Source organism: Protomyctophum parallelum, assembly GCF_964188405.1.
Source record: "Protomyctophum parallelum genome assembly, chromosome: 20".
NCBI lineage: Eukaryota > Metazoa > Chordata > Actinopteri > Myctophiformes > Myctophidae > Protomyctophum > Protomyctophum parallelum.
Window position 1 is genome coordinate 41,960,256 of NC_139718.1, and position 24,893 is coordinate 41,985,148.

Consider the following 24,893-nt stretch of genomic DNA (forward strand, 5'->3'; position numbering starts at 1 on the left):
ATGTCCGTGTGTATCATGTGTGTATCAGTCAAGAGCACGAGTGGTGTGCACATGCGTGAAATTGGAACGACAGAAGTATGTGACATGGCTGCCACCTGCTGGACGCAAATCCAACTGCTGACTGTCTAGGTTCATTGATATCCATAATAAAGCTAATCTGACGGAGCAGAGAGAGGAGGGGGGGAGAGGGGAGTTGCACCACTCGGTTCACACAGGTGTGATTTTCAATAGCTAAAGCATAACATGATGCTAACACCAAAAGCGGTTCCCGTTCAGAATGGGTTAAACATTGCGTTGTCGAGGTGTCTGGCGTTGCGCATTTCATATATTCTCCAATTGAAAACGTCGTTCTCTCGGTAGGCTAATGTTTTCGTAGCGACAGCGCTAATGCTTCTGTTCCCCCCCGACTCCTGCTGGCCTCGTCGTCCGACAGTGCACTGTCGTCGGTTTCCATAGCAACGGGGTCGGCGGTTTGCGAGTGCTGTGACCGAGGAAGAGAGAGACGGGCCGGAATGATTTGTACCAACGGCATCACGGTTGTTTGTTTGGCGTTGATGTTGAAATAATGCCGTGTTTATTATTGTTGGAAGAAATAATGGAGTCCTCAACACTGGTTAACAATACTCCACTGATTTATTGCGCGTTTAATGTTTAGTATTATTGACACCGCAACTGGGCTGCAAATAATTTGGAATCGCCCTCATTTAGAAATGAGAAAGCATTATGATTCAAGCATTGAACCACATAAACGGTAACCGTGCGTAGATTGCGTACATATATCAAGTCACATGTAGATGGGCTATTTCTAAATATATATATATAATATATATATGACTTAAGTTAATGCTTGGCTCCTCTGTCTGTCTGTCTGTCTGTCAGCCCGATGATGAGCCGGACCCAGAGGAGAGAGATCACTTCCTACAACAACTCTATAAGTTCATGGAGGACAGAGGTGAGACTGTGTGTGTGTGTGTGTGTGTGTGTGTGTGTGTGTGTGTGTGTGTGCGCGCCAAATGTCCCCACAAGTATAGTGAAATGTAAGATCTTTCCCCCTGGTCCTCAAGGATAAATGTTGGTTTGATCGTTTAGTTGTGTGCTTGAGTCAAGTCAAACCCTGAACATACTAGATCTACAAGCTCTGCTATTTCCGGTCTCACAGTTGGGCTTAACCCATTCTGACCTGAGATCAGATTCTAAAAATGTCAGTCGTTCTTCGATTTTTCAAAAATAGCGGACCTACAAGCTCGTAGCGCGCCACCGAGTGGCGCGCTATGAGCTTGTAGATCTGCTATTTTTCAATAGCTAAAGCACAACATGAGGCTAACGCCAAAATGGGTTCCCGTTCAGAATGGGTTAAAATGGCAAATATATAAAATGTTGACGTCTTCACTAGTATAGGAATAGCTGTGTGAATACAACCGCAATTGATTAAAACATTGTTAATGTGTTTTGCTATGTTCATGCATCTGTCTTCAGGCACTCCTATCAATAAACCTCCGGTGTTGGGCTACAAAGACCTGAACCTCTTCAAACTCTTCCGACTGGTCTATCAGCTGGGAGGCTGTCGGAACGTTAGTATACCCGTCTGTCTGTCTGTCTGTCTGTCTGTCTGTCTGTCTGTCTGTCTGTCTGTCTGTCTGTCTGTCTGCCTGCCTGTCTGTCTGTCTGTCAGCCACAGAACAGAACTCATCATCATACCTTCCTGCATAACAGAAGTTATGCAGGAACACCTACTGAGTGGCAAAAATAACTACTTTCTGGCCTTGATAGCCCAAATTAGCCCCTACATCCAAACAGAAAAGTCCTATATGCTTGCATTAAACTACGTTAAACTCACTTTGCCACTCACTTCATGCATGCGCATGCCCTCTATAATGGAAGCCTGTATTTATGCTTCTTTTCGACCTCAAGGACTAAGCGAACAGTGTGTCTGTATTTCACAGGTTCTGTATGTATTATATCGTACACTTTGGCTCGGTTTCACATGAGGTTCTCAGAACCTGATTTGGGCCCTGCGCAGGAGGTGGTACTAACATGAGTTCTGGGAATTATTGGTTTAGAAAACGGCAATACATTTCTGGTCTACAAGCTGTTGGATCTATCTATATTTTATTCGTAGTAGTAGTAGTAAGTACCTCCCTGTAAACACTGAATTTAACGGCTGCTGGTGCTGTAAAGTTCCAGTTTATGGAAAGTTCTGCTAGTTGAAAAGAGCCACAACTTATTTATTCAGTTACTTTAAAATGTTTTACTTGAAATTGGATGTATTGGACGAGTCCACAGCATGTCGTATGCCACGTTGTGAACTTGCATGTCGGCTATTTTCAGGCTATTTTCACAAGCACACAGCTAAACGCTGAAAGTGTCTCTCAAAAGTGCTCGATTTGCGCATGAGATAATTCCTTGCACGTCGACGGGGCTTGGCACTGGTCCAGCCTATTGGGACCATTAGTTCCCAAGGCTACTTACTTTTGTGGTCCAGTGCTCGGGCCTCTTTTGGTGTCAGCATTATGCTATGCTTTAGCTATTGCAAATTAGCAGATCTGCGAGCTCATAGGTCTGCTATTTTTTTTAAATCGAAGAACGACCGACATAGAAACACGGCTTTTTCAGAAAACTGTCAGGACGTAGAAGACATTTTTTAGAATCTGATCTCAGGTCAAAATGGATTAATAATAATAATAATGATGATGATGATGTGTTTCAGATCGAGAGTGGTACTGTATGGAAGCAGGTCTACATGGATCTGGGAATTCCTGTTCTCAACTCGGCTGCTTCATACAATGTTAAGACTGCTTATAAAAAGTATGTGACGCACAGCGCACACACACACACACACACACACACACACACTCTGTTGAGGCTACTTGCACTGTTGTTCATGCTAACGTACCTCGTCTGTTTCAGGTACCTTGCTGGCTTCGAGGAGTACTGCCGCTCAGCCTCCATCACGTTCCGAACTATCCATCACAATAAGCCCCGCCTCCCCACCACGCTGACGAATCCGAAGCCCGCGTGGGTGGAGGTCCAGGCCCCCCCTCCGCCAATCAAGGCGGAGCCCGTGGACGACAAGCCCAGGGTGAAGGTGGAGTCGGAGAGTGAGAGTGAAAAGGAGGAGGGGCCTAAGGACAGACACGCCTCTCCCAGGGTGAGTGGGCGGGGCTTCCAACCCAAGCGCTATTTCACTTCCTTGGTTCTACCAAGGACTGTCTAAAGAGGACAAGACGCGAAGACCGTAAGGGCGCCGCCATGTTGCTCACATGGTGCTCCATGGAAGGAAAGAAACATGCGCAATGGGCTTTATGCAGCCGACACTTCCGCGTTCAGCTTCCTTTGTCTCAACTACGCATGTTTCTTTCCTTCCATGGAGCACCATGTGAGCAACATGGCGGCGCCCTTACGGTCTTCACGTCTTGTCCTCTTTAGACAGTCCTTGGGTTCTACCCCCCGGTTTGAACCGTGATCTACAAGCTCACAACAACGTTGGATCACACCTAGATAAATGGATGGATGCATATTGGGTCCCTCTGGGGATATTTCCGTCGCATGTGTTGTAAGCTTGTAGATCTGCTTTTTGTGCTGTGTGTGTGTGTGTATATGGCTTACAGTAAGTGGATCAAGTTCGCGTACAGGCTTTAGTTTCCGACACTATTATTGGTTCCGACAGTCATTGGACCGACAACCTACCTCCATCCTAACCCGTTTAGGCCTGACATTGAAAAAAAAAAAAAAAGGCCGCTCTGAAAGAATATATATTCAGAGATTTGTGCCGCATTTTTTACGATTTTTCAAAAATAGCAGACCTACAAGCTCCTAGCGCGCCACTCGGTGGCGCGCTATGAGCTTGTAGATCTGCTATTTTTCAATAGCCAAAGTATAACATAATGCTTACTTAACCCATTCTGACCGGGCACCCATTTTGGTGTCAGCATCATGTTATGCTTTAGCTATTGAAAAATAGCAGATCTACAAGCTCGTATCGCGCCACCGAGTGGCGCGATACGAGCTTGTAGGTCTGCTATTTTTAGAAAAATCGAAGAACGACTGACATTTCTAGAATCTGATCTCAGGTCAGAATGGGTTAATCAGACCAGTGTGTGTCCGGCGGAAACCTCGTATGAATCTGATCTCAGGTCAGAATGGGTTAAAAAAAACACCCAAAAGGTACTCCTCCTCCTGCTCCCATCTGCTCTCTCTCTCGGGTCAGAGACGATGTACTGTATGTACTGTAAGTACTCTGAACGTACTCTGACGTATCGTAGCTGTGCCACAGCGCACATGTAAGCGCGAGCTAACCCAACGACACACAACTCTGAATGATCATGGAGATATCGGATATCTCTGTCCCCGCTGCTTCCCGGGTTCACCGTTTCGGCTCGAGGGAGACCAGATCGAGGTATAGGAGGAGGAGGGTGAGCGCCCCCCCCCCCCCCCCCCCCCCTCCTGAGATACTTCCGGGTCCTACTTTTGTGTCGCTTTTGTTGTGTCCCCATAGAGTTATACTGGGTCAATGGCTTCCTTTCTGAAAAATAACGTCATTGTAAAAAGATTCACGCGTTTAGATATTCTATTTACCATGAGATGCCGGACGGGAGCTGCAGGTGTTTAAGCATTCTTTTCATATTTACATGTCAATTTCAGCTTTGACACTTATTTCAGACATGCTCTAGTATGTGAAGAGTCTGCCTGTGCTATTAACTCATTTTTGAAAAAAAAAATAAGTTTTTCTCCTCTGGTGAAAAGCTGGAATGTGCGCAATGGCAGTCTCTCAGTCAAATCTGGTCACAAATGATCATTTGCGGTTTCCCTTTCCAGGAACGGGGGAAACGGACAGAGACCCATTCTGAACGGTCACCCATTTTGGTGTCGGCATCATGTTATGCTTTAGCTATTGAAAAATAGCAGATCCACAAGCTCGTATCGCGCCACCGAGTGGCGCGATACGAGCTTGTAGGTCTGCTATTTTTTGAAAAATCGAAGAACGACTGACATTTCCAGAATCTGATCTCAGGTCAGAATGGGTTAATCAGACCAGTGTGTGTCCGGCGGAAACCTCGTATGAATCTGATCTCAGGTCAGAATGGGTTAAAATAGCAGCAGATATTGTAACGGCATACACTGTATACATAAGGGTGCATGGTTTACAGCAGTGGTTCCCAAAACGTTTCAAGTCGAGACCCACAAGAGAGATTAGACGCCCGGTACGGCAGTACCCATACAAATGTGGGTGTTTGGTAACCGTTGGTTTACAGAACTACTCGGTTAAAGCGCAAATAACATGCATTTTAAAACTGCTTTTAATATCTAATAATAATATTGTCTATGTCCCTCAAACTTATTTCTAATGGTTTTGAGCCTCAATCACCACTCTGATATAACCAGTCCTTGTCATTTCTTTCTGGACTTTGAAAGCAGTTTTAGCTGCCGTACCACAATGTCCTGAGGTGGGGGGGGGGGGGGGGGGTGCTGATATGCAGATTATTTAATATTTGAGTCATTATAATACTGATGCTAGATAAACCCAGGCTTGTTTCCATTCCATGCCAGCTTGGAAAATCAACAATGGTGGACATTGTAAACAAAGTGGAAATGCAAATTTGGAACTGAAGACTGAAGAAGAGGAGGAATTATATAAGTAGGGTGACATTGATGACATCACGATGAGGCCAAAATCAGTTGAGCTGTTCCGGAGAGCAATTTCCATTAAAGCACCTAATATGATATGAAAGCCTGATTGTTCAAAATTGGTTATTTGTGGGGATAGAAAACACATATGGGAGCCCCAAAAACACAAAAGAAATTAAAAAAGTTGAATTTTTGAATTTTTATCCATGGAAATATTTATTGTCTGTAGTTGCTGAACATTACGACTGTGGCTCAGGAGGTAGAGCAGGTCGTCCAATGATCCATGGGTCGGCGGTTCGAATCCCGGCCCCTCCTGTCTACATGTCAAAGTGTCCTTGGGCAAGACACTGAACCCCAAATTGCTCCCGATGTGCTGGTTGGTACCTTGCATGGCTTCCGCCGCAATCGGTGTATGAATGGGTGAATGTAATGCACAATCTATGTAAAGCGCCTTGGATAAAGGCGCTATATAAATGCACCATTTATTACTACATTCAAAATGTGGCACCGGGCGCCAACTACTGTGGCTAAAGTGCTTGACTTGAAACTCCTAATAACGCCATCTGAAAATTTGAAAAAGTAGAAACGTATCCGCGGGTCTTGCAGGGTTAAACCTCTCAAAGTCTCTCTCGTTAGCAAAAACATAATAAACGCACGATTTCTTGCTCAAATTTAGAAGTTGGGTCTCATAGTTCTCTCTGTTCTCTCTCTCTCGGTCTGTGCAGGGTGCGCGGCGGTGTCAGCTGAAGATGGAATCTCCCCCCGTGTCGTCCAGAGAGAGGCCGACAGAGGGGCGACAGACGGACGGGGGAGAGGAGACCAGCGGAGAGGAGAGGGAGCCTCCTCCCATCAGGAGGCGCAGCAACCGACGCATGGAGGAGTCGGAGTCCGACGAGGAGGACGACGACGAGCGGGAGTACGACGAGGCGGAGCGGAGGCGAGGCGGAGGAGAGAGGTGAGGAGGGTGGGGATGGAATGGACGTCTGCTCTCTTCCTCACCGTTTGATCTCTAGGGCCAGTGGTTCTCTCAGCTCATTTTGACCCATTTAAAGTCACTTTTCTGACCCGAGATCAGATTCTAACGCACAGATGAACGGTGGTTCTTTAAATGCATTTTGACCTGAGATCAGATTCTAAAAAAATGTCTTAAATCCTGACAGTTAAAAAAAAAAATAGCAGACCTACAAGCTCGTAGCGCGCCACTCGGTGGCGCGCTATGAGCTTGTAGAGCATAACATAATGCTAACACCAAAATGGGTTCCCGCCCCGAGAATGGGTTAAGCCTGCCGTCGAAATAAATAAAAAATGTCGTCATGACAGTTTTCTGAAAAACCTATGTTTCTATATCAGTGGTGCTCAAACTATTTCATGTCGAGGGCCCCAAAACGTATATGTAATTGGCCGCCGACCCCCCCATCTGTAAATATGTTGTTCCAGGGACCCCCCCCCCCCCCCCCAGAAGCAAAGACTTGAGTTAAAAAACGTTTGCTCTGAAATAATTATATATTCAAAGATAATATGCGCCACATTTTCAAGATCTTTCAAAAATAGCAGATCTACAAACTCGCTATGAGCTTGTAGATCTGCTATTTGTCAATGGCTAAAGTCCTACCTACTTCCATGATTGCTTTGTTGGCCCTGCGCCCACTGTCTGTTATTTTCCATGTAGTTCTTTATTATGATCTGACTTATGACACCTGCTGCTCTAAATGACTTCCACTTCATGGAACCTGAACTAAGCTCAGCCTGCCACCTGCTGGGAGAACAGGGAAGTGCGGCTGATGCTCCCTGTATCATTTTTTTAAGTTGATAAGACGACCTTAACCACTTCCTCTCTTGAGCCCTATAGCATCCTTATTCTGGGCCTAATGTTTGGCAAAAACAATAGCCATCTTCAAACTCACAACTTCTTTAAACTGACGAGTGCTCCTTTTACAAAACTACTGTCCAATTTCAATGCTGACATGCTTTTGAAATATTCCCCAAAAGCTGGTACATAAAAGTGTGTGTGTGTGTGTGTGTGTGTGTGTGTGTGCGTAGTGACGGTGAGGATGATGATTCCATAACGGGGACGAAGGTGAGAGTGAAGTATGGTCGGGGTAAGACTCAGAAGATCTATGAAGCCAACATCAAGAGAACCCAGACGGACGAAGGGGACATTCTTTACCTGGTTCATTACTATGGATGGAACGTTAGGTACCTGTTTGTTTGTCTGGAGGCATGAGATGTTAGCCGTCTAGTCAACCCATTCTGACCTGAGATCAGATTCTAAAAATGTCTTCTACATCCTGACAGTTTTCTGAAAAAGCCATGTTTCTATGTCAGTCGTTGTACGTTTTTTCAAAAATGGCAGACCTACAAGCTCGTATGAGCTTGTAGGTCTGCTATTTTTCAATAGCTAAAGCATAACGTAATGCCAAAAGGGGTTCCCGCCCAACATGGGTTAATAACCAGCCGAAAGGAATAACCAGACTGTTTAGTTGAACCCTGTAATAATATATACGTATTGCATGTTACATCAGTTGGCAAATGGCACTTTAACAGTTGAAAGAAAGGAAATAACTGTGTGCTAACCTGTGTGTGTGTGTGTGTGTGTGTGTGTGTGTAGGTATGATGAGTGGGTGAAGGCTGATAGAATCATCTGGCCAGTGGAAAAGGGAACGACAAAGAAGCGGAACAGAAAGAAAGTCAAGGTGAGGACATTCTAGAAGCTAACGAGATGGAGACCCCACTGTTCACTGAACCTGACTGGACGCATACATACATACATACATACTAGGGCTGTGAATCTTTGGGTGTCCACGATTCGATTCCGATTCTTGGGGTCACGATTCGATTCAAAATCTTTTTTCGATTATACGATTCTCGATTCTCCAAAAACGATTTTCTTTTTTTATTCAAAAGATTTTTTTTCCAGATTCGAAACTATTCTCTATTCAAAATGATTCTTGATTCAATACATAGGATTTCATCACAATCTACTCCAGCCAACTGAAGTGATTAACTTGAAAATGACTGAAGACATAATGTTTACTGTAAGGGTGAGGGTTAGGGTGAGCTTACATTTCATATTATAAACGCCATCGATTTTTGGAAATTATGAATCGATTTTGAATCGTTCATAACGGGAATCGCGATTCTAATTCGAATCGAATTCAAATTTGACACCCCTAATACATACATACGCAACCTCTGGTCTGTCCCCGCCCGTCTAGAACAAAGAGGAAGGCGGAGACAGGGAGGAGGAGGAGCCCTTGGCTTCTAAGGCGGGGTCTGTGAAGAGGGGCCGTCCCCAGGTCCGGACCACGCCCACCATGGCGGCGGACCGCAGCGTTTCCAAGACGCCCAGCAGCGAGGGAGGCCACAGCAGCAGCAGCCGGCCTCACTCCTCCCACATGGCCAACGGCGACAGTAAGAGACGTGATGATGTCACACACACACACACACACACACGCCTTCACTCCTCCCACATAGGGTGATGATGTCACTAGGCATGTAGCGGTATACCGTATTACCGCTGCAAAAGCCTTTTTATCCAAGGCGCTTTGCATAGATTGTGCATTACATTCACCCGTTCTCACACACACACACACACACACACACACGCATTCACGGTACACACCGATTGCGGCGGAAGCCAATAAGCCATGCAAGGCACCGACCAGCACATCGAGAGCAATCTTTTTTGGGCTGTCAGTGTCTTTCCCATAGAGTATTAAAAGGATAGAGACTAAACTGGCGCGAAGCTCCGCCCCCTCTGCTATTCATGTCAGTGGAAGTTGCTCAGTGGCGTTTTGAAGCACCCGGAAGGCTGCCGGAAGTACCGTCTATTTCCGCATTTTTTCGCTGATTCAGCATTTGGGCACCAAATGTTGGTGTCCAAATGCGGAAGTGCAGCTGGGCTTTAAAGGACAACTTTAGTTTTTTTCAACCAAGGTTCATGTTGTAGGTTGTCATAGGCTCAATATGTCAGTTTGACACATTCAGTAGATCTCGTGATGTTTTGTGGCCAGATGAAATTTCCAGGGGTTTATTAGGACTATAGTAAATAATTAAAAAAGAAATCGCTATAAAATGTTGTAAAAAAATACATATTTAGCCCCATGCTCGAATGCCCCCGCCCCCTGTCAAAAACAGCTAAAATCCCTAAAACGAAAGAAAATTAACACTAATTTTTTAGTTTCTCTAATAACAACCTAAAACATGAACCTTGGTTGAAAAAAACTAAAGTTGTGTTAATTAAAATTGTTGACACTTTGCATGGGAGCCAAAATTTTTACGATTTTGGAAAATCTTTAAAAAAAGTATTAAATGAAGTATCTATATGGCCAGGTTTGCCCATAGTAGATTATTGACTTTGATCATTGCTACCGGGTACTGTCTTTGCTTATATCAAGGTATTTGTCATATCTGCCCTGTGCAATGTTTTGCTACTCCAAAAACACACTAAAATCTAATTCCTGGTATGAACTAAACCGTGGTGGATGGATGGCTGATGGTCAAACTGTTGTCTCTCCCAGGCACTCCGAGAAGACGAACGCGGAGGACGTCTGGGATGTACGACTCGGACAGAGCCTCAAACGGTAATGAATGAACCCATTCTGACCTGAGATCAGATTCTAAATATGTTTTCTACATCCTGACAGTTTTCCATTCTGACCCGAGATCAGATTCTAAAAAATGTCTTCTACATCCTGACAGTTTTCCATTCTGACCCGAGATCAGATTCTAAAAATGTCTTATATGTCAGTCGCTCTTCGATTTTTCAAAAATAGCAGACCTACAAGCTCGTAGCGCGCCACCGAGTGGCGCGCTATGAGCTTGTAGATCTGCTATTTTTAAATAGCTAAAGCATAACGTAATGCTAACACCAAAAGGGGTTCCCACCTAAAATGAATTAATTGCTCTGGCTCTGATTCTGGCTTCCAACGATTATGAAACCAAGTTTGACAACGTACAACGATTAATTTGATGCAATCGGTGCACTACTTGGAATCGAGCAGTGCACCTGATAATATGATCTAGTAATTTATTGTCCGGTCACACTGGAATTTGTCTCGCGACCCAGCAGCCAAGTATGCAGAACGCATATACACACATTTGACATAACGCAAAGAACAAGACAATTTACATACATAAAGACAAGAGCAATGTCCACCGCTTAGATTACCCCGTGGCTACTACAACTCCTGATTAAGCCTCAAGGTCGACTGCTGGACAAAGGACCTCTTTAGTCTGACCTTATTGTATGCTGGTACACCATATCTCCTTCCTGAAGGTAGCAACCTATATTCTCCATTTGGAACCAAGGAAGCTCTGAGAAGGAAGTGAAGTGGTCACGTGACTGGGCTGCGCCATGACACTTTCATGGGAGCCAAACTACCCGGAAGTTTGGCAGAATGCATTGGAGTCAATGAGAGCTCAGTGACCAGCTCATGAACAAACATTATTTATGAACAATTGAGACCTTTTCTAAAGTAATCACTTCTGGAAAATAACAGAAGACATGTAACACATTATTGTCTTCTGTGTTGTTATTCGATGTGTACACTGTACTTTATGGTATCTCTATTTTTATAGAGATACCATACCTCTATAAAAATTACACAAAGTACATTTCTTAACGCACCAAGTATCGCGATACTTCGGAGCCAGAAACGATACCTGCTGCTGTTTAGATCCTCAGATAAATTTATATACTGTGCACTCTGTGCACATCGAAAAGTAAGTGATTAGAAAACAACCTGTGATATGTCTTCTGTTATTTTCCAGAAGTGATTACTTTACAAAAGGTCTCAATTGTTCATGTATAATGTTTGTTATGAGCTGGTCCAGCCGGCTCCATTCACTGCCATGTATTCATTGCACTTCCTGTGTGAGTTTGGCTCCCATGAAAGTACATGAAAGTGTCATGGCGCAGCCCAGTCACGTGACCACTTCACTTCCTTCTCAGAGCTTCCTTGTTTGGAACCAGGATGTAAATGACTTGCTTGACAATATCCTGGGTTCGGTTCCCATCTCTGGACCTGTACTGCATGGAATCTGACCTGTCGTGTGCATGTGAACTCACCTTGAAATATGTCTGTAATGTCTCAGCTGTCTAAGGCAACAGTTATTGAACTGCAATTTATTTTAATCAAAGAACTATCCAATAGAATAAATGCTAAGATCATTGAGTGTGATAGTGAAAGTGTGTGTGTGTGTGTGTGTGTGTGTGTGTGTGTGTGTGTGTGTGTGTGTGTGCAGAGTCCAACTCGTCAGACAGTGACCCAGAGGACTCCAGTGAGGACAGAACGTCCACATGTCTCCAGCAGGAGGACGAGGAGGACGAGGAGGACGCTAGCAGGAAGACTCCTCCGAACAGCGGAACCATGGAAACCAACGCCGCGCCGCCAACCCTCCCACCCTTTGGCGGCACGCCCCGCGAGCGTCCCGACAAAGCCCTGCTCGCCCAACCGGAGAAGAGGGAGTGTCCCGAGAAGGCCCTCCTCGCCCAACCGGAGAAGAGGGAGCCGGGCAAAGGGGAGGAGCCGGCGTCTGTGGCGGCGTGTCCGTTGACGCCGGACAGAGGCGTCGGCGAAGTCTCGCCGATCCGAGACGAGCGACACAAAGCGCCTCCGACCGCGGGGCAGACGACCCCCCCGGCTCGGCCGGACGCGTCTCCCGCGGCCCGGCGCGATGTCGGCCCCGACAGAGCCCAGAACAGCAGCTCCTCTCCGGCCGCCCGGCGCGATGTCGGCCCCGACAGAGCCCAGAACAGCAGCTCCTCTCCGGCCGCCCGGCGCGATGTCGGCCCCGACAGAGCCCAGAACAGCAGCTCCTCTCCGGCCGCTCGGCGCGATGTCGGCCCCGATAGAGCCCAGAACAGCAGCTCCTCTCCAGCCGCTCGGCGCGATGTCGGCCCCGACAGAGCCCAGAACAGCAGCTCCTCTCCGGCCGCCCGGCGCGATGTCGGCCCCGACAGACCCCAGAACAGCAGCTCCTCTCCCGCGGCCCGGCGCGATGTCGGCCCCGACAGAGCCCAGAACAGCAGCTCCTCTCCGCTGTCGTCACACGACGGCAGCAAACCCGGCCCGCCGCTCCCCTCGCCCAGGGTCAAGGGGCGTAGGTCAAACGCGAGAGAGGCGGGCTGCGAAACGCCGCCGAGAAACGCTGCGTGCGTCGCCGGCGCCTCCGCGGCCGTCACTCCAGCCACTCCGCCCAGCCCCTCCCCGAGCCGCGGCGCTAGCCCCGTCGCCTCGGCCGCTAAGCCCGCCCCCGTCGCCTCTACTAGCCCCGCCTCCGTCGCCGTGACGACCACCACGTGCTCCGTCGCCATCACCAGACCCTCCTCCCCTGCCACTAGTCCCGCCTCGGTCGCTAGCTCCTCCTCCACGGCCACTAGTCCCGCCTCCGTCGCCAGCTCCTCCTCCACGGCCACTAGTCCCGCCTCCGTCGCCACCACGGCCAACCACACTGGCTCGCTGCTCTGCGTGAAGCGCCAGGAGGAGCCCATGGTGGTCCTGCACTGCCTGCCGCCTCAGCTCCGCCTCCCTCCAGAGGCCACGCCCGCCGCCGCGCACGACTCTGACACAGACTCCGCCCCTGAGGAGGACGAGAGGAGCGCCGTAGGAGGAGGAGCCACAGGTAGGGGCCTCTACATTATTGTGACGTCATTGTCCTGTCCTTGAGATAATTGTAGCTTTGCGGAAATTAACCCATTCTGACCGGGCACCCATTTTGGTGTCGGCATCATGTTATGCTTTAGCTATTGAAAAATAGCAGATCTACAAGCTCATATCGCGCCACCGAGTGGCGCGATACGAGCTTGTAGGTCTGCTATTTTTTGAAAAATCGAAGAACGACTGCCATTTTTAGAATCTGATCTCAGGTCAGAATGGGTTCATCAGACCAGTGTGTGTCCAGTGGAAAACTCGTATGAATCTGATCTCGGGTCAGAATGGGTTAATCATCAATAGGCTAAAAAAAAACTGAAAAGAAAACATACATACCATCTCCATATCTGCGTGAATTTGGTGGCCGCCTTTTTAGGACTGGTTGCTTCCGGTGATTTTCTTTAGCCCCACTGAACACTGTTTTACCCGTTCGCCACAAGCCACAGAATGTTCCCAAGATTTTCATACTAAAATCAGGAGGAAGTCAACTATTATCGCCACCAGCAACGCACAACCAGCACCAGCACATCTATGACGTTTGTGAGATTTGCTGTCAGACACTGGCACCCACTTAGTTAGGAGATTATGTGCCATTTTGCTTCTAGTGGCTACAATTAGGAGGGTGTAGCTTCATAAATTAACGATCTTTGTCTCTATGCACGGCAGACATATTGGCAGGAAATTGGGCTGTTGAAATGTTCAATAGGAGGCAGCTAAAACCCCACCCCTGGTTTTAACTTAATTTTACCATTTTAATTTTTACCATTCACTATATTTGAACTTATTACCATATTTTACCAAAACGTTTTTTTTTTTTAGGATATTTCCATTGGAAAAAAGCCTAGTCCTATTCAGACCAAAATGGTACGTTTTTAACTTGGATGTAAAGCACATTGTACTGCATTTACGTCGATTGAGTACTTCATTAGACAGAAATGCAAACGGCCACAGAGTATACAGTCAAGTCTAAATGGATATAGCGCCAAAGAAAAGTGTTTCCATTCAGGCTCTATGAATAAAGATGATGATTATTATTAATATTATTATTAACCCATTTCGACCTGATACCAGATTTTACAAATGTCTTCTAAAAAAAAATCATGATAGTTTTCAGAAAAACGTACGTTATATCAGTTATTCTCCAACTGTGTCAAGGAGCTTTTTTTCAAAAATGGCAGACCTACAAAGCTCGTAGCGCGCCACTCGGTGGCGCGCTATGAGCTTGTAGATCTGCTATTTTTCACTAGCTAAAGCATAACATAATGCTTAATAAAAACACCAAGAGGGGTTCCCGCCCCAAAATGGGTTAATGCCAAAAAGCACAACCAAATTGATTCAACCGCAATCGTTTCCACGCCAACTAAAGCCTTAACCCATTCTGGGGCGGGAACCCCTTTTGGTGTTGGCACTATGTCATGCTTTACCTATTGAAAAATAGCAGATCTACAAGCTCATAGCGCGCCACCGGGTGGCGCGCTACGAGCTTTGTATAGGTCTGCCATTTTTGAAAAATCGAAGAACGACTGACGTAGAAGACATTTTTAGAATCTGTTCTGGGGTCAGAATGGGTTGTAAACTGGCGTGTCGTCCTCCTCGTGATGCCAGGAGCGCTGGGAGCCGAGGCGGCCGGAGTCCCGGGAGGAGGAGGCGCGGTGGTGAAGCGAAAGGCCACGGAGCAGAGGACGCCCGACAAGAAGGTGCGCCTGGAGTCCAGGGCCGCCTCCGCGGGGGGACCCAAGATGGCCGCCGTCTCGCCCAAGGCGGCGGCGGCGGCCGCGTCCTCTCCCAAGGCGCTCCCGTCGCCCGCCCCCCGGAGGTCCGACTCGGAGAGGAGGAGCGACACGTCGAGGAGAGCGAAGGAGCACACGTCTCCTCCTCCTCCTCCTCCAGAGGAGGAGGAGGAGGAGGAGGAGGTGAAGATGGAGATGCCCTGCCTCTCTCCGGAGATCTGCTCCTCCTCCCAGCAGCGCCTCCCGGCGGTCCCCGCCACGCAGCTGCACCACCAGGCCCAGCAGGTACCCAGCGGTGTCGTTTCTGGCAGCACATTTCGATTTTAGTTTCAGTCATTTGTCTCTTGAATGGTTTTCATTTCGTTTTTTTTGTCACATTTCAGTCCACCTGGAATGATTTAGTGGAAATGTCATAAGATTTTAGTCGACTAAATCTACAGTCTATTTAGTCGACAAAAATGTTTTTTTTGGTGAATGACCAATGACTTGCTGAAAATAGCAGATCCACAAGCTCACAACGTTTCGTGCTTGTAGATCTGTATTATCTAGTCTATGTAGTCGACTAAATAGACTGTAGATACTACATTTCTGTTTATTGCATTGGCCCATTTGTCTGTCAAGGGTTCATCCTCCAGGAAGAAACCCTAAATGCAAAGTTAATACACCATTGCACATAAAAACGGCTCCAGGGTGTCTAATGAAGTACTGTCACGTCATACACATGAAAAACTGGAAAAATACAAAGATTGTGGCACTCCATCTTTAACACTTATACTTATACACAGCTTAACAAACTGAGCCGCCCAGGTGATGGCAATTATACTAATCACGTAGTCTTGATGTGCATTACATGAAAACTCCTGTCGGACGGTCGTGAGTTGATTGAGTTGGATATACAGTATACGTTTCTCCCTCTAACATTTCCTCCGTTTATTGAAATAATGTAATTTTACATTATAGGCTAATGTAAATAATGTCATGCACATGTTGTCCAGTGCACGGCCTACTGCAGGCCCGGTTGACTAGGTGTAGGAGACATTTTGAAGCTCTTGCTGCTGAAATGGTTGATTATTTATACTAGTCCTTACCCGTTGTGAGATATTTGCCCCCCCCCTTGTGGCCGTGAAGGGTACTGCGCCCGGGTGCGTTTGTAATTGACTAATAAATTAATTAATAATCATTAATGTGTCAAATCGAAAAAAGGGCTTCGTTACGCCCTCGATATGCATATGGTCAATGCCTGTGTGAAAAGTGGGAGTGATTGGTGCAGGCAGTAAGGAGCTACGGCACTGTTTCTGACAGACACACACTCAGACATTGTTAGAATGATAGTATGATGATGATGATGATGGAGAAATCCCGTCCATACCAGTCAAACCGCCGGGATAATTTGTTTCATTTTTTGGAGCACTGTTCTTATTCGACATGATATTAATCCATTCTGTACGGGAACCCCTTTTGGTGTTAGCATTATGCTATGCTTTAGCTATTGAAAAATAGCAGATCTACAAGCTCGTAGCTTGTAGGTCTGCTATTTTTGAAAAAATCAAAGAACGACTGACATAGAAACATAGCTTTTTCAGAAAACTGTCAGGATGTAGAAGACGTTTTTAGAATCTGATCTCGGGTCAGAATGGGTTAAACAAAGTCTATGTGAGTTCTGAATGGGGCAATATATGACCCGAGTAGGAAGCGTACATTACATCAGACTTTGGTGCTCTTATTTGTAATCCAGTAAATACTAAATAGTTCATGACGGTCCCATGATTCCTTCCCTTCCGTCCCCAGGGCCCCACGGCGGAGGAGCTGATGCCCCAGATAGGCCCCGAGGCGCTGGTGTGCCACGAGGTGGACCTGGACGACCCCGACGACAAGGAGAAGCCCAGCCTCCTGCCGATGATGCGGGAGGCGCCGCCGCCGCCGCCTCCTCCCCCTCCTCCTCCTCCTCCTCACCCGCACCACCACCACCACCACCTCCTCCTCCTCCACACGCAGGCCTCCTCCGCACCGCCCCAGAGCAGAGCCTTCCCCCACGGCCTGGAGGACGAGGAGGACGAGGAGGAGGAGGAGGACGACGAGGACGAAGAGGAGGAGGAGGAGGAGGAGGAGAGAGGCAGGGAGGCCCAGGACGGCCCGGTGGACCACGAGCCGGGCCACGTGTCCTCGTCCAACTCCTCCCTGTCGCTGCACGACACCAAGGACCGAGGTGAGGGGCAGCGCGCCGCGCTCTGTGTGTCTGTGTGTGCTCACCTATCGCTATTAGCCCCTCCCCAAACTGCTATGGTTCAATCACATCCAAGCATAGCATGGGTTGGACAAACCTCTCCACCGATAGTTTTCCTGTATGATGAAACACTGTTTAAAAAGAAAAAAAAGAAATGCCACACACATGTTTTCCCAGTGCATATGGCAGGCCTTGTTGAAGGATTTGGAAGGTCCGGTTCCAAAAATGAACCAGTATTTAATGTGAACAATTCCATGATATTTACATTGGAATGAATGAAGTGGGAGTGTCTAAGCAGGTTTTGGCTATAGGTCCACTATGTGGCGATGGCGAGAATTCACATTTCATAGGAGAGATGATTACGCATAAATGTCCACATGAATGGAAACTGTCTGACCCGACTAAACTCTATGCACTGCAGACGAGTATAAAGGACATGAAATAATAGAGAAACCAAGTATAAAGGGTCTAAGAAGTGGTTACTGAAGTGACATTGATACATTCTGAATATTAACCCATTCTGACCGGGCACCCATTTTGGTGTCAGCATCATGTTATGCTTTAGCTATTTAAAAATAGCAGATCTACAAGCTCATATCGCGCCACCGAGTGGCGCGATACGATTTTTTGAAAAATCGAAGACACTTTTAGAATCTGATCTCAGGTCAGAATGGGTTAATAATGAAACTGTCAGGATGTAATAGACATTTTTAGAATCTGATCTCAGGTCAGAATGGGTTAATATCAAAGTATTCTGAGGTACCCTGGCCGTCGGGGCGCCCACTCTGAGATGCCCTGGCCCCTGACTGCACTACAGTATGTGGTCTTAATGTGATTGGTTGACCTCTGCAGGTCAGAAGAGGTTGATGGATGGGAATACAAGCCCCTCGGCCAAAAAACACAAACGCAACCAAAAACGATCGAGCACAGCCAACAAGACGGACAAGAATGGAGCAGGTAAGAGTGTGTGTGTGTGTGTCGCGTTGTGCGCTTGTGGATCTGCAGTGTGTGCATGTGATGGCATGTATTTTGGGAGAGACTGAGACCTTCTTCCACATACAGTCGCTGGGAACAGAAAGCAGAGAGAAATGCCGTAGTAGAACCAGTTGATGAACTGGTAAGAATATACAGAAGGGGGAAGAGAGGACATTGTTTAGCTGTAAATTACATTGTGTGCGTTTACATGGCTGTCGGGTTGGAAACGGTCAGTATGTCAAGCGGGGCGCAGCAGGTGTCCGGGCGTTTGATTAGGCATCGGCGGTCTGTTATAGAGCGGTCATTATCCAGAGATGACACACGGCTGAATTCTGCGACTGACCAATCAGAATCGAGCGTTCAACCAAGCCATTTAATAAAAAACCAGACAACTTTCATCCTCAATAAATTCATTTGATTCTAACTTGATACGACTCACACGAGTGTTCTCGAATGTTGCCGCAGAATAGGGGATGCTAGGGGTGCCAGTGGTTAATTAAGCCATTTTGGGCGCGAGCCCCTTTTGGTGTTGGCATTATGTTATGCTTTAGCTATTGAAAAATAGCAGATCTACAAGCTCATAGCGCTCCGCCGAGTGGCGCGCTACGAGCTTGTAGGTCTGCTAAAAAGAATTTTCTATCGTGAAAATGTGGCACAAATCTTTGAATATATATATATTCTTAAAGAGCGAACGTCAGTAGTGACATAGTACTGTTTTGCTCGTCTTTCCCGACTCGCGTGCAGGCCACAGCAGCGACAGTGAAGACCAGGCGTCCAAACTGAGCCCCGTCAAGCACGGCCTCCCTAAAGGTCCCCGGCTGACCCCAGGCCTGCCCAAAGGCCCCCGGCTGTCCCCGGCTCTGGAGTCCTACAGAGACAAAACTGGATTCTCATCTTCCCAGCGCACGTATAAATGGACCTTCCAACTCAGTGAGACAATGCACACGCGCACACACACACACACACAAACACAGACACGTTATCAGTCTGGGCGAAGTCCGTAACTAGTGCTGGGAATAATGACTGCTGTGTAGAGTAGAGTGGTCCCTGGAACAACATATTTTCAGAAGGGTGGGTCTGTGGCCAACTACAGATAATTCTGGGGGTCCTTGACATGAAAAAGGATGAGCACCACTGTCATAGAAACAAGGAAATAAAATGAAACCGTACAATGAAACCAATGGTTTCCTTTTTTCCCGTTTCATTTTATTTCTTTGCGCTCTCAAAACTTGCATTATCGTAAAACATCTGCATCACTTAATTTACAAGAAGTCTACACAATGTAGAAGAATTCATATTTTGATCGTGTGCTAAATCTCATCAAATGTTTGTCTGTGACTCAAATGGGCCTTGATATAAAAATGGTTGAAAACCACTGCGTTTGACCCCTGCGGGACTCTTGTCAGTGACTTGGAAGTGGTTATAATGTTCTGCCGTGTTTTGGCAAAGGGGAAAATTCTGCCAGGTATTTACTTTCCCTGGTATTTTTATTTGGACAAGCTCATAAATAGATGGATACTTTATTTGTCCTTTTTCGGAAATTTGTTTTGTGCCAAGCCAAGTCATCAGGATACAAAAACATACACGATACAAACGGAGCACAAAGTACATTGACAATTAAAGAAACCATGCTAACAAAGTCATACTTCTAGGCTGCAGAGTAGGCACTGTGCAGTGTACCGTCGCCCTGATGGTAAAAGATGGTATTGGCTGTGTAACGGGTGTGATCTATCTTCCCCCTTCCTGAGTACACGGGTCTCTTTGCATCTTTTACACTCCCTCTTTCATGTGTGGCTAATGCTACAAATGTATTCGTTTCAAACCGTCACGTTTTAACGAGTTCAACTGGCCATTGCTTTGAATGATGATGCATTTGTTGAATGAATTTATATGGCAGGTTGAGGACTTTGCCTTCAACAGAGCTGTGTGGCATGAGATGGGTTCTTTTATCGGTAGCGGGTACGGTCGCCCCTATTCCATCTCGTCACCCCGTCAACCTCTCGTGCGGCGGTCCTTGAATTCTTTATTTTGTTTTACTGAGAACAAGGTTAGAAATACGTTTAGGGTTAGGCCTAGTTTTACTGGGGTTAAGTTTAGGAATAGCGTTAGGTTCAGGCATAGTTTTACTGAGGTTAAGGACAGTTGGGAATAAGGTTAGGTTTAACCGTTTATACATTATTTACTTGGGCTACTTCAGGAATACCAGGCTGCGCAGTTCCGCCGGCTGTACGCCCCAGGCGAGTTGGTAAAGGGACGAGTTGTTTGGTATTCATTTTATCATAGGCAGGGTTCTTTTATCATGAGCTGGGTTATTTTTATCTGGCAGCCAGTACTGCTGGCAGGCAGTAAACGAGGTGCAGGTTAGTCGTTAGACCACCTGCCGGCATAACTCAATGCCTTAAAGATTCACGTCCAGGTGTTTTATATTGGCTGTGATTTCTCGTTGCTCAGTCGAGTATGGTTCGCACGTAGCCTGTTCTCCACATATGATCTAATAAATAAAGACGTCCCAATGCTGCCCGCTCCGTAGCCAGCAAGTCTAAAAAGTCCTTAGTCCAATTGATAAGAATCCTAATGAAATAATGTGTTGTTTAAGCATTGACTGTACGTGTTCTCCCTTGGTGCATGAATAAAAGACAGACTAATGGACCGACTGGGGTATTCCCTCATCCAAAATGGCCGACGACGTAGCAATGACCACATTCCAATAAATAAACCTTTTTTTTTCTAGGGTGCCACAGTGCCACAGCAGGGGATCCAAGTGCTTAACCCATTCTGAACGGGAACCCATTTTGGTGTTAGCATCATGTTATGCTTTAGCTATTGAAAAATAGCAGATCTACAAGCTCATAGCGCGCCACCGAGTGGCGCGCTACGAGCTTGTAGGTCTGCTATTTTTGAAAAATCGAAGAACGACTGACATTTTTAGAATCTGATCTCGGGTCAGAATGGGTTAATCAGACCAGTGTGTGTCCAGTGGAAACCTCGTATGAATCTGATCTCAGGTCAGAATGGCTTAACGGCAGACTGCTCATTCGGTTTCAAGTCGCTGCGGTGCAGTCTCCCGTTTATTCTAAGAAATAAGAATGTGTCGCCACGTGTTTTGACGCGCGGTGTCTCTCCGTCACACACCTTCTGGTTGTCTGTGACTCCACAGTGTCTTTGAGTTGTCGCACACCTTGTGGTTGTGACTCCAGTGTCTTGAGTTGTGTGGACAAAGCTTTTCTGTGCACACTGCTCTTTTATTGTGGGTCTCTTCTTCATTCTGGGTTTCAGGGAGCCTTTTTGGAGACGGACCAGGTGAGTTAACCCGAAAAAAGAAAAAAAAACTAAACAAAAACACAAACCACTAGAGGGCAGGCACCGAAAACCAACACGGATTAATACAGCGACAACAACAACGACATAAAAAAAAAAAAACCCATTCTGGCCACATTATTTCTGTAGGGGTTGATGGAGGCAGTGGATTGGCTGGTGCCAGGTCTACACAGTACACACACACACGCACACACACTAACACACACAAATAAACACATTTAGAACACACAAACAACATGCACTACACACACTTGAATCATACATAAAATACACATGACACCTGTACACAACATAATCTACATACAATACACACACACGTGCATGAAACCTACAACACTCTCTCTCTCACACACACACACACACACACACACACACACACACACGACAGGCATACAATACACACACACCTACTGTTCTTAGATCAGATGCGATAAACTTCAATAAAAATAAAAATGAATCTTTGAATTTGTCCTAATTGCTTATTGTTCTATGTCTTGCCTGCATGTCCAGGTGAGTTGGACGGCCTGTCCAGTTCGGAGCGCATCGCCTACCTGCAGGACAAGCTTCAGGACATCAGGCGATACTACATGTCTCTGAAGTCTGAGGTGGCGTCCATCGACCGCCGGCGCAAGAGGATGAAGAAGAAGGACCGAGAAGGTAAACCAATCGAGCGGGGCTCTTCAACAGGTGGTCCTGTTCACCGCCTGAGCCCTAGTAACCCTATTCTGAGCAGAACCCTAGTATCCCTATTCTGAGCAGAACCCTAGTATCCCTATTCTGAGCAGAACCCTAGTATCCCTATTCTGAGCAGAACCCTAGTATCCCTATTCTGAGCAGAACCCTAGTATCCCTATTCTGAGCAGAACCCTAGTATCCCTATTCTGAGCAGAACCCTAGTAACCCTATTCTGAGGAGAACCCTAGTAACCCTATTCTGAGCAGAACCCTAGTAACCCTATTCTGAGCAGAACCCTAGTATCCCTATTCTGAGCAGAACCCTAGTATCCCTATTCTGAGCAGAACCCTAGTATCCCTATTCTGAGCAGAACCCTAGTATCCCTATTCTGAGCAGAACCCTAGTATCCCTATTCTGAGCAGAACCCTAGTATCCCTATTCTGAGCAGAACCCTAGTATCCCTATTCTGAGCAGAACCCTAGTAACCCTATTCTGAGGAGAACCCTAGTAACCCTATTCTGAGCAGAACCCTAGTAACCCTATTCTGAGCAGAACCCTAGTATCCCTATTCTGAGCAGAACCCTAGTATCCCTATTCTGAGCAGAACCCTAGTATCCCTATTCTGAGCAGAACCCTAGTATCCCTATTCTGAGCAGAACCCCTAGTATCCCTATTCTGAGCAGAACCCTAGTAACCCTATTCTGAGCAGAACCCTAGTATCCCTATTCTGAGCAGAACCCTAGTATCCCTATTCTGAGCAGAACCCTAGTATCCCTATTCTGAGCAGAACCCTAGTATCCCTATTCTGAGCAGAACCCTAAGGTGAATCCCAATTGGGAGTGTAGACACTGAGAAGTGCGTATTTCGTGGTATATGACGTCACAGCGCCGCGCCCGCAGTGCATCCCATTCCACAGAGCGCAAAAAGTGTCCTGTTGACACTGCACTGGGCCACGCACTATTTTTCCCCGCCCGCGCTCGCTTCCAAAGGCCAGTGGGGATGTACCCTCTCGGTGCAGTGTACATCGCCACGGCGCAGCCGTACTGCGCAGGCTCTCGGCATTTCTACCCCTTCCCCACCAGCCCGCAGCAGAGCAGAGGACAGCAACAAGAGGAAAAGAAAGATGTCGGAAGTAAGTTAAATAACTTAATTACTTACTTTAAAGTTATTTTAGCGGAGTATTCAGTTGTTTAAACTTCATACATGCGGTCAATCAATCACAAAACAGCCCATTCAAAAATATCCCACAACGATGTCGGAGAATCCAGAGAGCCACAGGTCTCGCCCCGGGGGCTGCAAGCAAAGGGGATGCAACCCGCCACCAGCTCTCCCCGGTCGGCACAGGCCGAAGCGATTCCCCCCGTCCCTCCCACGGAACGAAACGATCCACATGCATGACATGAATCCACTGTGGACACCCACAGCCCACATGCAACTCGCCCCCAACCGTTCAACCCCCCCAAATGTCAACTAAGTGCACCACAAATAACAGCCACTATATTATTGTTATTATTATTATTATTACCACGTCGAGTCTATGGTCGAATCTGATTCAACCTGAGTCCCGATTCCTTGCAAAGAAAAAAATATCCACCGACGTTGTGCTTAAACTAAACATGCGTTGTGTGTATGTGTGTCTGTCTGTCTGGCTGTGTGTGTAAGACACAAATTGTAATTCAGACGTGCCGTGAATGAAAGTTATTTTGGGGTACACTCAGTCAAATGTTTGAGAACTACTGCTATAGAGGACTAGAAAAGTCCACACCAAAAATAGAAGATATACAAGCTCACAACACGTTGCAGTGCGACATGTTGTGACTTGTGAGCTTGTAGATTGGCTATTTTCAGTCATTTATTAATTCATGTTATTTTAAGGTGAAAGTGATCAAACTAGCAATAGAATACAAGTTTAGAAGCAAGCAAACATGAACAGTCTCAGAAATGCCATGATTTATTCAGCTGGTCTGCCTAAAACATCATTACATTGAGATTATATTTAGCTTTATTCCATGTATAGTATAATGCACTTAATACTTTAACCTTCTTATGGTTTCATCTGTGTTAAATTATGTATTGTGTTAATGTGGTGTATTGACTTCAAGTTCTAATGTTTGACATGGCAACCTGTTGTAAAGTCATCATTGGACCACAACAGAACATAATTATTACCCAAGCACAAAAGCCTTTTTTTTTTTTAACAATAAGGGAATTCTGAGTTGTAACACTACTGCCATACAAATAACCTGTTAAGCCAGTGGTTCTGAAACCTTCATTCTCCACTGCCTTAGGAGTGCATGTATCCAAAGACGGGTGAGGAGGTGGCCTGCAGCGGCGGGCCTACAGCAGCACCATCACGTGAGACTGCCATGTCTGGAAGTCTCTGGAGCGGAGCCGGACTGCTGGCCTACAGCACCACCAGGCCTAGCCGAGGCCATACCAGACCATAGTGGTACAGCTGCACTGGGGTCTGGAGCAGGGTCAGGAACACCAGGGCCCAATGTGCAATGAATGTACTTTTTATGTATTTATTTGTGTTAATTTTCTACTGGAATTACTTGATTTTGACGTTATTTATTACATGATTGAGTCTGAGATACGGTATCCTTGTTCAATGTTCATTCATTTTTATACCGAAGACAAAATAACAATAAATAAATGTTGTATTTACAAAGTTGAATTGAACTATTTACA

General features: G+C 46.4%; 1 protein-coding gene across 2 annotated transcripts in view; it reads left to right on the top strand.

Annotated features, from left to right (window-relative positions):
- arid4a (AT-rich interactive domain 4A) overlaps nt 1-24,893 on the top strand; it is a 43,033-nt gene that overhangs the window by 15,364 nt on the left and 2,776 nt on the right. The window contains exons 12-27 of one of the 2 annotated variants that reach the window (XM_083792309.1): nt 880-952; nt 1,477-1,571; nt 2,708-2,805; nt 2,908-3,148; nt 6,351-6,580; nt 7,666-7,821; nt 8,234-8,318; nt 8,841-9,036; nt 10,146-10,208; nt 11,872-13,251; nt 14,886-15,295; nt 16,799-17,216; nt 18,087-18,191; nt 18,954-19,139; nt 21,486-21,509; nt 22,038-22,184. In XM_083792309.1, the coding sequence (XP_083648435.1) occupies nt 880-952; nt 1,477-1,571; nt 2,708-2,805; nt 2,908-3,148; nt 6,351-6,580; nt 7,666-7,821; nt 8,234-8,318; nt 8,841-9,036; nt 10,146-10,208; nt 11,872-13,251; nt 14,886-15,295; nt 16,799-17,216; nt 18,087-18,191; nt 18,954-19,139; nt 21,486-21,509; nt 22,038-22,184 (3,907 nt within the window). The remainder of the gene's footprint in view (nt 1-879; nt 953-1,476; nt 1,572-2,707; nt 2,806-2,907; nt 3,149-6,350; nt 6,581-7,665; nt 7,822-8,233; nt 8,319-8,840; nt 9,037-10,145; nt 10,209-11,871; nt 13,252-14,885; nt 15,296-16,798; nt 17,217-18,086; nt 18,192-18,953; nt 19,140-21,485; nt 21,510-22,037; nt 22,185-24,893) is intronic. The other variant, XM_083792310.1, reaches the window with a different exon arrangement.